The sequence below is a fragment of the Triticum dicoccoides genome, chromosome 4B (assembly GCF_002162155.2).
Source record: "Triticum dicoccoides isolate Atlit2015 ecotype Zavitan chromosome 4B, WEW_v2.0, whole genome shotgun sequence".
NCBI lineage: Eukaryota > Viridiplantae > Streptophyta > Magnoliopsida > Poales > Poaceae > Triticum > Triticum dicoccoides.
The window spans coordinates 210,181,463-210,192,424 of NC_041387.1; the positions used below are offsets into that span (position 1 = coordinate 210,181,463).

Here is a 10,962-nt window from a genome sequence, read left to right on the forward strand (position 1 = left end):
AACTTGATGAAATCACTGAGTGACACCAAGTTATTCCTCTGATGGTGTGCTGTGTTTTGCTCGATGCGCTCCAACAAACGGTTAGTCTCCCGCTTGTTTCTCTCGGCTTCCAGCATAACTTCGGCCAGTGAGGGAGGGTGAGGCAGGTTTGTCCCCCCAACTCTGCTGCCTTCGGCCTGCTCTGGGGGAGCAGGGTTGGTGCGGGTGTTAACCATCCTAGGAAAACAAAACAATAGTTTAGTCCAGGATGATAGGATTCTGACATAGAAATGTAGAATGTAATGGATAACTTGGAATGTAAGATGATCATCCGTATGACATGGTAGATACAGAAACTGCTTCTTTTATTCCATCGTCATACACACCATACAAGGTTTAGTACAGAACCAAACAAAGTACTGCTACGGTGAAATTAGGATTACATCTCATCGGAGGCATTCCGAGCTCCTATACATTATTTTTCTACACCTCCAGAAGGCGGTACAAGCTAAGGCATATCCCACGAGTCACGCAGGACGGTGGATGATACAGCTAGTACGATACTAGTGATACTACTACTAACTCAGACAGCTCCATAGTAGTCTTCATAGAAGTCACCTCCATAGCCTGGAAGCTCAACGTGATCATCCGGAAACAGTCGGTCCCGTGAAGCTTGTGGACCATAAGGGCTAGGATGAGGTCTTGGACCAACAAATGGTGGTCTACGGGGACCACGAGGTGGGGTGATGCCTCCTACATCACGCCAATCCATCACGTCTTGCAGAGCAGATCTCACAGGATAGAGATCTCGCATATCCATGTATCCAGCGTGCACAGCCGGTGCAAACCGAGTCAAAGTGGCCCAATGATCAGCACGGGTATTGAAAAGCTCTAGTCTCAAGGCCCGATTTTCACGGTCCTTGTCTTCAAGCAACTGTGCAGTGGTGCGGGTCCATGAATCCTCCTGAGTGGAGTCAGCATAGATAGCCTGGAGATAACCTTGTGCTCCTGGAAGTGATGCTGGCATATACCGGAAGTCAGAGTCCCGGAATAGGCCAGTCCTGACTCGCATGATGGTCATCATAGAGTAGGTAGCATCCTGCACAGCCATCTCAATAGTAACCCCGAGTCCATAGGAGAAGTGGAGGGGCTCGGTAGATCCAGGATAAGATGGAAATATCCTGACAGTGCAAAGATATTGACTTTGATTAAAGTCTCGGAATTGCTCTTCGACCGTGTACTCAGGATACCAACGGTACCCTGCCTCAGTCATTACCCTGACCAACATAGCAGTATGGCCGGGTACATCTAGACATCGAGTCAAACGAACCACTTGATTCTGAGGACGGGTCGCCATCTGGAACATGAAAAACACAAGACATTAAGATTCCTAGCAGAAATTGGACAGCATAACGGCTGTAAATGCTCAAAGAACTTTGAGGCATTTGACAAAGAATTGCATAGACACCCAACAACATCATATCAAGGTTCTGGTCCATCTTAGCACATATTAGGTAGTAGAACTGAACTAGGCTTGTATCCATCAAACCTATAAGGTACTACTGATTAGTAACACGTGAACCTGATAGAGAGAAGAGATCCTAATTCCTTAACCCCCGGTGGAAGAATAGATTGACTCAGATCAGAATGTCATGAGACAGAGGAGTAAAAAGAGCCTTACGTTCCATCCCACAATCAATTCCCCTACATATAACTAAAGCATTTCTAGACTCAACATCGACCAGTTTGGCTTGGAGAACCTACAGGCAGTCCGGCTCTGATGCCAACGCTGTTAGGACCCCGACTCGATGCCACATCGATCTAGCATGTAACACCTCATATCACTTTGCAGCCTCACACACGGTATTCCCACGGGTGTCGTCTTACCTTTGCCCGGGACCGTTTGCGCCTTTTGGCACACGTATATGATAGTGTCGCTAGCATCCATATGGTAAAAAGCCCGGGCTGACATGGCTAGTCGTAAACCCAAAGTGGTACAGACTTACAGGGACAGGCATCCATGACCCAGCATTGAACGTGTCAGTCATCAGCAAGTGAATCCGGGCTGTAGCACTGGGCTAGCAGGACTCTGGTAAACCGGGCTGTAGCGGGCTAACAGGACTCCGGTATTCATCGCATGACATTTCCCCGAAGGGACAGACACAGGAACGAATAAGGACACATGTCGGCCAGCCTAAGTGTTCCGGAGCAGTAGCAAGCTACTAAGGCTCAGTGGGAACACTAGGAGACATTTCCCGGTAAGAGAGGCTACTAAGAATAAACAACTAGATAGTCAGATCCCACACATATCAAGCATTTCAATCATACACACAATATGCTCGATATGTGCAAATACAACAAGGCATCACAACATGACTCTACAACACAAGTACTTTATTTAAGGCTCAGAGAGCCATACATAGCATACACACAAGTACGGGTCACACGACCCAGCATTCAAGTCATACAGACATACAAGCCAATAGCGGAAGTAAACTTGTCTGAGTACAGACAACTAGTAAAATAAAAGAGGCTTGGGAAAGCCTGGCTATACTACGTGGGCCTTCACAAGCTCAGGATCACCACCTGGGCCTCGGTCTACTCATCGATGTCAATGTCTACGAAGAACACATCAGAAGGGGTTGCAGCATCTTCTGAAAAAAATATAAATTAAAGCAACATGAGTACAAAGGTACTCAGCAAGACTTACATCAGATCCTACATACATGCACATTATCAAGAAGGATTGGTGGGGTTATTGCAGCAAGCCAGCTTTGACTCTTGGCTAAGCTATCCTACGATACACCAACTTGAAATGGTTTTGCGCACACGAGTCCACTACTCACCACTTCAATACACCACCGAGGATCCACCTCTGTCATTCTACGGAAGAGCCATCCTTGGCACTCACGCTTATCTTGAGATTTTTAGTAGTTTCCAGTTTACTTGTCTATGAACTGTATAGGCAACCAAGTAGTCCTTTACCGCGGACGCGGCTATTCGAATAGATAATGTTAACCCTGCAGGGGTGTACTTCTTCATACATGTTTCCACCACTTAGCGTCTGCACACGACATGTGCTCGGCAGACTTCAAGCGAAAGCCGACGTGGGTGTAGACCACGACCTACCTAAACATCTAAGTCTCTAGTCCAGGTTTATCGCCTATCCAGGTTCCATCCGCAGGGAGTCCGGCCGAGGTTTCCCATACGGCCCCGAACGATGTGTACAGGGTTCCCGAGATACCTAACGGGTATCCGGTACACCGTGCCACATACCTACCGCATCACAGCCCACCCCTACGGTCAGCGCTGTCCACGGCCTCCAGTAGGCTACAAACACCAGAAACTACTTGCAACTCCTAGACAGAGGACTAGGGTGAATAAGAAGTCGAGCGGGGTCATATTTCAGGGCCCAATGCATGGTAGTAGCTGTATCTTAAATCACACATACAGATCTCAGTGCTTAAGGTCGGCTTCAATGAAACAACCCACCATGTACTCCTACATGGCCTTTCATCGATACCTTTACCAAACCGTGTTCACCACATCACTCTCATTACCGGCACGATCATTTCACTCTAGCCCATCACCCAGATGAACCAGACCTGACACGACTCTAAGCATAGCAGGCATAGCAAGGTAGGAACAACACATACATATGGCTCAAACAACTCCTACACATGCTAGTGGGTTTCATCTAGTTACTGTGGCAATGACAGGTCATGCAGAGGAAAAGGGTTCAACTACCGTAGCACACAGCAGTTTGAAACGCGTTGTCTTAATGCAGTAAAAGAGAGCAGGAGCGAGAACATGGGATTGTATCGATATGATCAAATGGTTGGTTGCTTGCCTGGTGGGTCGATGCACTGATATTGTTCTTCGTTAGGGTAATCGTGGTACTCCTCGGAGGCAGAACCTGCCGCAAAGAGCACCGATACACAACATTACCAAACAATATGCAACAATATGATGCATGCATGAAACATGGCAACATGAGTGTGTTGGGCTAATGCAACTAGAACCAGATGGGTTTGAACCATTTTGAATCAAAGATTCAATTTTCAAACTCATACATGGCCCTTATAAGTGCTTATCTAGTTCTGCTCTAAACATCAGGTTAGCTTGCTTAAACATGCATGAAACCAGTACAGATGGATAGATTGGATTTTTCTGATCATTTTTCATATATAACACTTTGCATTTGGAGTTATGGTTAATTTACTATGATTTTTTGAAGTTTGGGGTATTTTCTGGAATTTATAAATCATTCTGGATTTATTTTAATTCCAGAAAAGGATTACTGCGTCAGCATGATGTCATGCTGACCTCAGCAAGTCAACAGGCCGGTCCAGGTCAAACTGACCAGTGGGTTCCGCATGTCAGTAGTTAATTAAACTAACTTAATTTAGTTTAAACTAATCTGGGTTAATTAGCAGAGGGGGCCCCACTTGTCATAGACTCAGGGAAGTCAAACTGGGCCCACCCTGGTCAAGGTCAAAGTCAAACACGCCGGCGTCTAGCCGCCGGCGAGGCCGAACGCGGCGGCGGAAGTGATTTTGTGCATTTGGGCGACCAAAAGGGCGGCAGAGGGCATCTACGCATAGCTGAGACCGAGCCGCGACTACTGGTGGTGGTGGTTGAGCTCGGGGAGGCCGGAGACGTCGCCGGCGACGACTTTGGCGGTCGCCGGAGTCGGGTGAAGATGGATCCGACGCTACGGGGCACGGCGAGGCCCGTGGTGAAGTGCGTTGGGCCCCTGGGGACACGGTGAGTGTGTTAGACAAGGTGGGGTGGCCGGTGGTTAGCCGGAGACACGTCGGCGACGAGCTCCGTGGCGGCGCGTGCGGTGAACTTCGTGTGCTCGCGGTGGTGCACGAGAGCAAGAAAAGGAAGGGGGAGGAGGTAGCCAAGCTCACGGCGATCTCGAGGGAGCAGGCGACGCGGTCGGGGACAAGCTGGTGCGGCGGCGACGGCGAAGGGGATCTCCGGCGATGGCGGTTCGGTCGAGGTCAGTGCGGTGGCTTCGGGGCACGCGAGCGCTCGGGGCTCGGCTAGCTCAAAGGAGTAGAGGATGGCGAAGCTCCTGGACACGGTGGCGCAGCGCGAGGTTAACGGAGAGCGCGACTACGGCGAGGGTGCGGCGGCGGTGGCGTCGGCCATGGCGTGGGAGAGAGAGGGAGAGGAGCTGGGGCTGAATGAGAGTGTCTAGGGGGTTCGGGGCACGACATGGAGCTCACCCAAGGTCACAGGGGGTGAGAGGGGGAAGCAGGGCGACGGGCAGCTGCGTGGCGCACGCTGCGGCCGCCGTCGAGCACCTGCCTGCCTGCCTGGCCAAGCCAAGCAGCTCGCTGGAGCGGTGGCTGGGCTGGGCCGGCAGGTGGGCCTCTGGGTGGCGCCAGGTAAGTCTTTCCCCTTTTTTTCTGTTTCTGTTTTTATTCTGTAAGTTTGTTGAATTTCTAAAAATACCTAGGCAACTCCAAAATTCACCAAACTGCATGTGGTCCTTAGTTGGAATATTTCCAGCAAGGAACATTTTAGTTTGGGTTTATTTGAGCATTAAAATATTTTTATAAATTTTAAATGCCCAAATTCAAATACTTATGATTTAATTCAAAAACCTTAGGATGACCTAGAAAGTTGTGCATCACTTTTGGCAGAGGTTCTGAACCAAGACAAAAATGATGGACATTTTAGAAGGCCATTTCAAATTCATTGAAAATGTTTTTAGTAAACCCTAGTTAGTTTCAGAGGGGGCTAGGGGTTCTGTCATCCCCATTTCAAATTTCTGTTGAGAAAAATAGACATGATGCAACACTCTAATGCATGAACTAGCTAGGGTGTGACAGTCCTATTGGGTGGCATTTTCCAGTCCAGACGATGACCAAGTTGTCCGCCTGAACGTCTAGGAGGGTTTGAGAGTCCGGTTGTAGATGCTCTAACCAAACATACACTTTCCACAAGATTTCAAACTCATCTAAAAGTTGGCTGAAGCATTTCAAATGAAAAAAATGACAGTTTTTCGTCATTGATAGCTGAGATACTACTAGTTACATATAGCTCGCCAGTATACAGCAACGCTTAATACGCATGGAGGAAAACTAGAAACAAAAGCATCAAAGATGGATGGTCACTGCTCCAAGCTCTCAAAACATGAGCAAAGCTGGGCACATGGTTACCAATCCATACTGTGGAAAGCCTAGGAAAACACCAAGCGAGGACCCCAGAACTACTAACAAGCTGCACAGTAGGCAAGGCACTTTGGGGCGATTTCAATGGTAGCACTATGTTCTGGTTATTTCACACACATACGTGCTAGGGAGGGAGCCTTGAAGCACATTCCAGTTATCCCTGCTAAAATGTCGGAAAATTGTATCAGCGCATTGTCACAAAAACCAACAGTGTCCAGCAGGTTTGGTACCATTATGTTCTGGTCATTTTGCACACATGCATGCAGGGGAGCCTTCAGCACATTCCAGTTATCCCTCCTAAAATGTCAGAAAATTGCATCAGCGCATTGTCACAAAACCAACAGGATCTAGCAACATGTCAGCATCAGCATAGTGATCAGACATAGTGTGATCAGACGAATTTGCAGGTATCCTACTTCTGCTTGCTCGTAGACATATTGCAGTTTTGAGATAAACAAGGACTTGCAGATAACTTGTCACAACAGATTTACACATGAGCTAAAGTGCATACTATCTACCCCCTCCGTTCCATAATGTAATGCATATAGAATTTTTGAAAAGTCAAACCTCACAAACCAAAGGAGAAAAACATTTACACCTAGAATGCCAACCATATATCATTAGATCCATCATAAGATACAGTTTCATATTTTATATATTTGGTATTGTAGATATAAATAGCTTTCTCTATAAACTTGGTCAAAGTTTGACTTTTCAAAAAATCTATACGCGCTACATCACGGAAGGGGGAGTATATTCCAGAGAGTTCATTAATTACATCAACAGAACAGAGGCAGAATGCTTCTTTGATGATTCACCACGACTATATTAACATTAATTGTACCTCTGTTTCCACAATTTTAGTTTCAATAGCTGGCCGATAAGTTTCATGTTCAAATCAAGTATCTGTAACTGTAAGTGGATACTTTTCAGATGTGCATCAGTTCATGACTTCGCTGCAGATAAGTATCGTACTATGAAAGTTTTACTGTGGTATAAGATCCATGTTTTTTAAACTGGAAATATCACTATATGTGAGGTTCTAGATATTATTATTTCCTGCAATGGATTATTTATGTTCCCCACCATACTTACAAACCTTTCAAATGCATATAATTTTTCTAAGGGTCCAAATGGATGTCACAGGAATGAGCATGTTACCTCCATATCGATGTCGCTATCGTTCGAGGTTTCACCTGCCAAAATAAAAGAGACCATGATTTTGATTGTCAAGCGTTAAATCGGAGACATGGCTCCAGAATTGTGGTCATGGACTCGTTACTGTCAAAGACTAGACATTGACCATAGAAAGATTAATGTTGGTGAATATTTCTGACACCAGCAAAACGGAGGAATCAACATCAGCATCTCAAGTACAATTCTCTCGATACATTTTTAGTAACTCCGATGATCAAACTTGAACCAACTATTAAGGATCTAGGTAACTTGCAAGTAACTATCAATTTGTCATATACGGCATAATTTCTGGTGCAGAAGGATTTTTTCATGCAACATATTAGGAGCAATGGTTTGGTTAGCTAGAGTGGCAAAACAAAACATGGGAAGTACTGGCTTCTTGAGACGCACTGAACACTGTTGGACAGGATGATAAAACTAACCAAACATGTCACCATGTACCCCTGGCCTCGAGCACGATACACAAGACAACATCGCCGGAGGGGCCATGCCGGGAGCACGATAGGCAAGACATGCCGGTGAGAACTTTTGAGTCTGAAACCCCAAACGCCAGGGAGGGACCCTGTCTGGGAGTGTGGCGGCTATGGGCTGCCCTAGGTCAGTCCAACCGCCCCTAGAGCCTTGAGGATCGTTGCCCTCCAACACGAAGAAAAAGGAAGCAAGAACGTCAGAGAGATGTAAAAAGTAGGGTAAAAAGTAGTAGATGAGTTTGCAATGTGTTGTTATCCAACCGGCTATCACCTCTCATCTATATATGACACGGCTGGATTTCCCACACAAAAAAATGGCTCCAGTTCCTGTCCAAAGAGCCAAAATTTGACCTAACTCGGAATCGCCCGTGGGTGTCCACCCCAAATTTGGCCACTGTCCGGCCATCTCTAGGTCTGCGGACAGCATCATGATTTTCCAGCTCCAGAACTCACATATGACCTCGGATGGAGATGGCCCCAAAAGTAAATTTATCCGTTTCGATGAGATGAACTTTCATGTTGAACGTTTTTTTATTCGAGATCATATTGAGGGCGTTTTGACTCTTTTTAACTGCTGAATCTGAAAAGGCATGATGTTTTGGCCGGACATTGCCGGGACTGTCCGGCCACTGCCTGGGTACAGACGGTCAGTCCGGCCTGAATTTCGTCGGACAGTCCGGCCATCTTCAGATCCTGCTGCTGCAGAGCAACAGTGTACTGTTTTGGCTGCCCAAATCTGGTGGCAACACATGCCTCCCTGTTTATTGGCAATGCTAGCGTGCCAAAAAGTAACTTGCACTGTTTTTGTTCTAAGGACGATGTCAACACCCCATCAGCCATTTTTATGTGCTTAGGGTGATAAATCTGTATTAGCCATGTTTATGCTTAGGGCAATAATTATATATCGGCCATTGCCTGTTTAGGTTTCTAAATTTTGCTTACATCATACCCTGGAGCTGATTACCACCAATCGTCTTTAAAGAGATGGGCACATACCCGTTCCTCGTAGCACTAAGGAAGCCAAACTGCGAGAGGTTGCGTCTCATTAAGCACGTAGCATCAAGATGATTCCAATCCACCGATGCATCGGCCAAAGCAACACAAGCCGAATTATCCGCGCGAATGACTTCTGCTTCATCATCGACCCATTGTATTAAGAATTGATGCATGGTACATGGCACGCATTGATTGGCGACCCAATCGCGGCCTAATATAATATTGTAGTTACTTTGCACCTCGCGACAAAGAATGTGGTGTTCAAAGTTTTGCTTCCAGTGGTGAGTTCCATGCACATTACACCTTTGGCCTCTATCATTTCTTTGCCCTCAAAACAATTAAGCACCGCATTGGTCTTCATCAACGCATCATCATGCAATCCCAATTCTTGAAGACCGAATAAGGCATAAGATTAACCAAAGCACCACCATCAACAAGCATCCTAGCAACCAGCAGTCCATTCATATGACCTTTTAGGTACAATGGCATCAAGTGTTTCACCGGTTCTTTTGGCTTCTCAAAGATGGCATTCTTAGGACCAAAATTCAGCTAGGCCACCTCACCTTCATTATAGCATGAAATTCGGCGGCGAAATATTAATATCCATATGCTCCCGAAACGGCATAGATTCATAATCCACCATCTCATCTTCATCTCCCATTGTGTATATTGGCTTTTAAATCTCTTCAAGTGAAGGGGGGGTAATAGGTAGCATGGGCGATGTAATAGGGGTCGCATCCTCCTCCTTTGATGGTGTAGGTGCCGCTGTAATTAATATGGAAGCTGTTGCGTTATCTATTTTTTTAGGCCTCAACACGTCTGCAGATGCCATGGGCCAAATTTTACCGAATGATCCGTCCCTTTGCTTCTCCACTTCGTGCTCCCCCTTCTCGTGGTTCCTCATTCACTGCAATATCCTTTTCATAGGCTTAATTAAGCCGGGAGGGCATCACTTAGGTTGGGTATATTTGGGATCCCCATGTTTGGCCTTGCTTGTGCTAGCTTCATGATCAATAGCCATGGGACCCTGCTGAACAACAACTATATTACCGTTAGAATTAGCCGGATTACCCAATAGCAATCGACTCTTTGATCTCCTTTTGCTTATCAGGTTATGAAAATTCAGCATTTGGCGATTAGCACGCCACACTTGCTTGTTGACCTTGCTTGGAGAAGTTTGTGTTGGCCAATTAGCACCATGGCTTAAACGGCCTCGTGTAGGATAAGAAAGCCTCTCAGGAGCATGCCTCCTAGCTGCTGCCCACCCTGGATGAAAAGCAAAGGAGCCATTGGGGGCTGCCCCCATCCTCCATTGAAGCCTCCCATGTAATATGGCACATAGGGGGTTGGCGCCATCCATGGTACCGGTACCCGTGACCCGTATGGCCTTGTGTGATGCTAATTTCTTTGCTTCGGAGGTGATCTTGAATGCTTACAATGCGATGGTCAGTTAGAGCTAGAACCAGCCGCTTGATTGGCATATTTGCACAGCAACATATCAAAAGTTGGCTTGATCCGCTAGCACTTGGCTTCATTCGTTCTCTACTTGCCAACTTATGAACTCTTGGGCTTCATAAATTTATCACGTGTATTCTCTTGCACTTGTCAGGTTATGAAAATTCTCCTTTTGATCTCCTTTTGCTTATCAGGTTATGAAAATTCAGCATTTGGCGATTAGCACGCCACACTTGCTTGTTGACCTTGCTTGGAGAAGTTTGTGTTGGCCAATTAGCACCATGGCTTAAACGGCCTCGTGTAGGATAAGAAAGCCTCTCAGGAGCATGCCTCCTAGCTGCTGCCCACCCTGGATGAAAAGCAAAGGAGCCATTGGGGGCTGCCCCCATCCTCCATTGAAGCCTCCCATGTAATATGGCACATAGGGGGTTGGCGCCATCCATGGTACCGGTACCCGTGACCCGTATGGCCTTGTGTGATGCTAATTTCTTTGCTTCGGAGGTGATCTTGAATGCTTACAATGCGATGGTCAGTTAGAGCTAGAACCAGCCGCTTGATTGGCATATTTGGACAGCAACATATCAAAAGTTGGCTTGATCCGCTAGCACTTGGCTTCATTCGTTCTCTACTTGCCAACTTATGAACTCTTGGGCTTCATAAATTTATCACATGTATTC

General features: G+C 46.5%; 1 protein-coding gene across 5 annotated transcripts in view; it reads right to left on the reverse strand.

Moving 5' to 3' along the window:
- Nucleotides 1–5,979: 5,979 nt before the first annotated feature.
- LOC119295796 (putative 14-3-3-like protein GF14-H) overlaps nt 5,980–10,962 on the reverse strand; it is a 9,019-nt gene continuing 4,036 nt past the window's right edge. For 3 of the 5 annotated variants that reach the window (XM_037574258.1, XM_037574259.1, XM_037574260.1), the window contains exons 6-7: nt 7,329–7,363; nt 5,980–6,464 (exon numbers count right to left, since the gene is read on the reverse strand). In XM_037574258.1, coding sequence (XP_037430155.1) covers nt 6,456–6,464; nt 7,329–7,363 — 44 coding nt within the window. In that variant the 3' untranslated portion in view covers nt 5,980–6,455. The remainder of the gene's footprint in view (nt 6,465–7,328; nt 7,364–10,962) is intronic. The other 2 variants (XR_005144306.1, XR_005144305.1) reach the window with 2 other exon arrangements.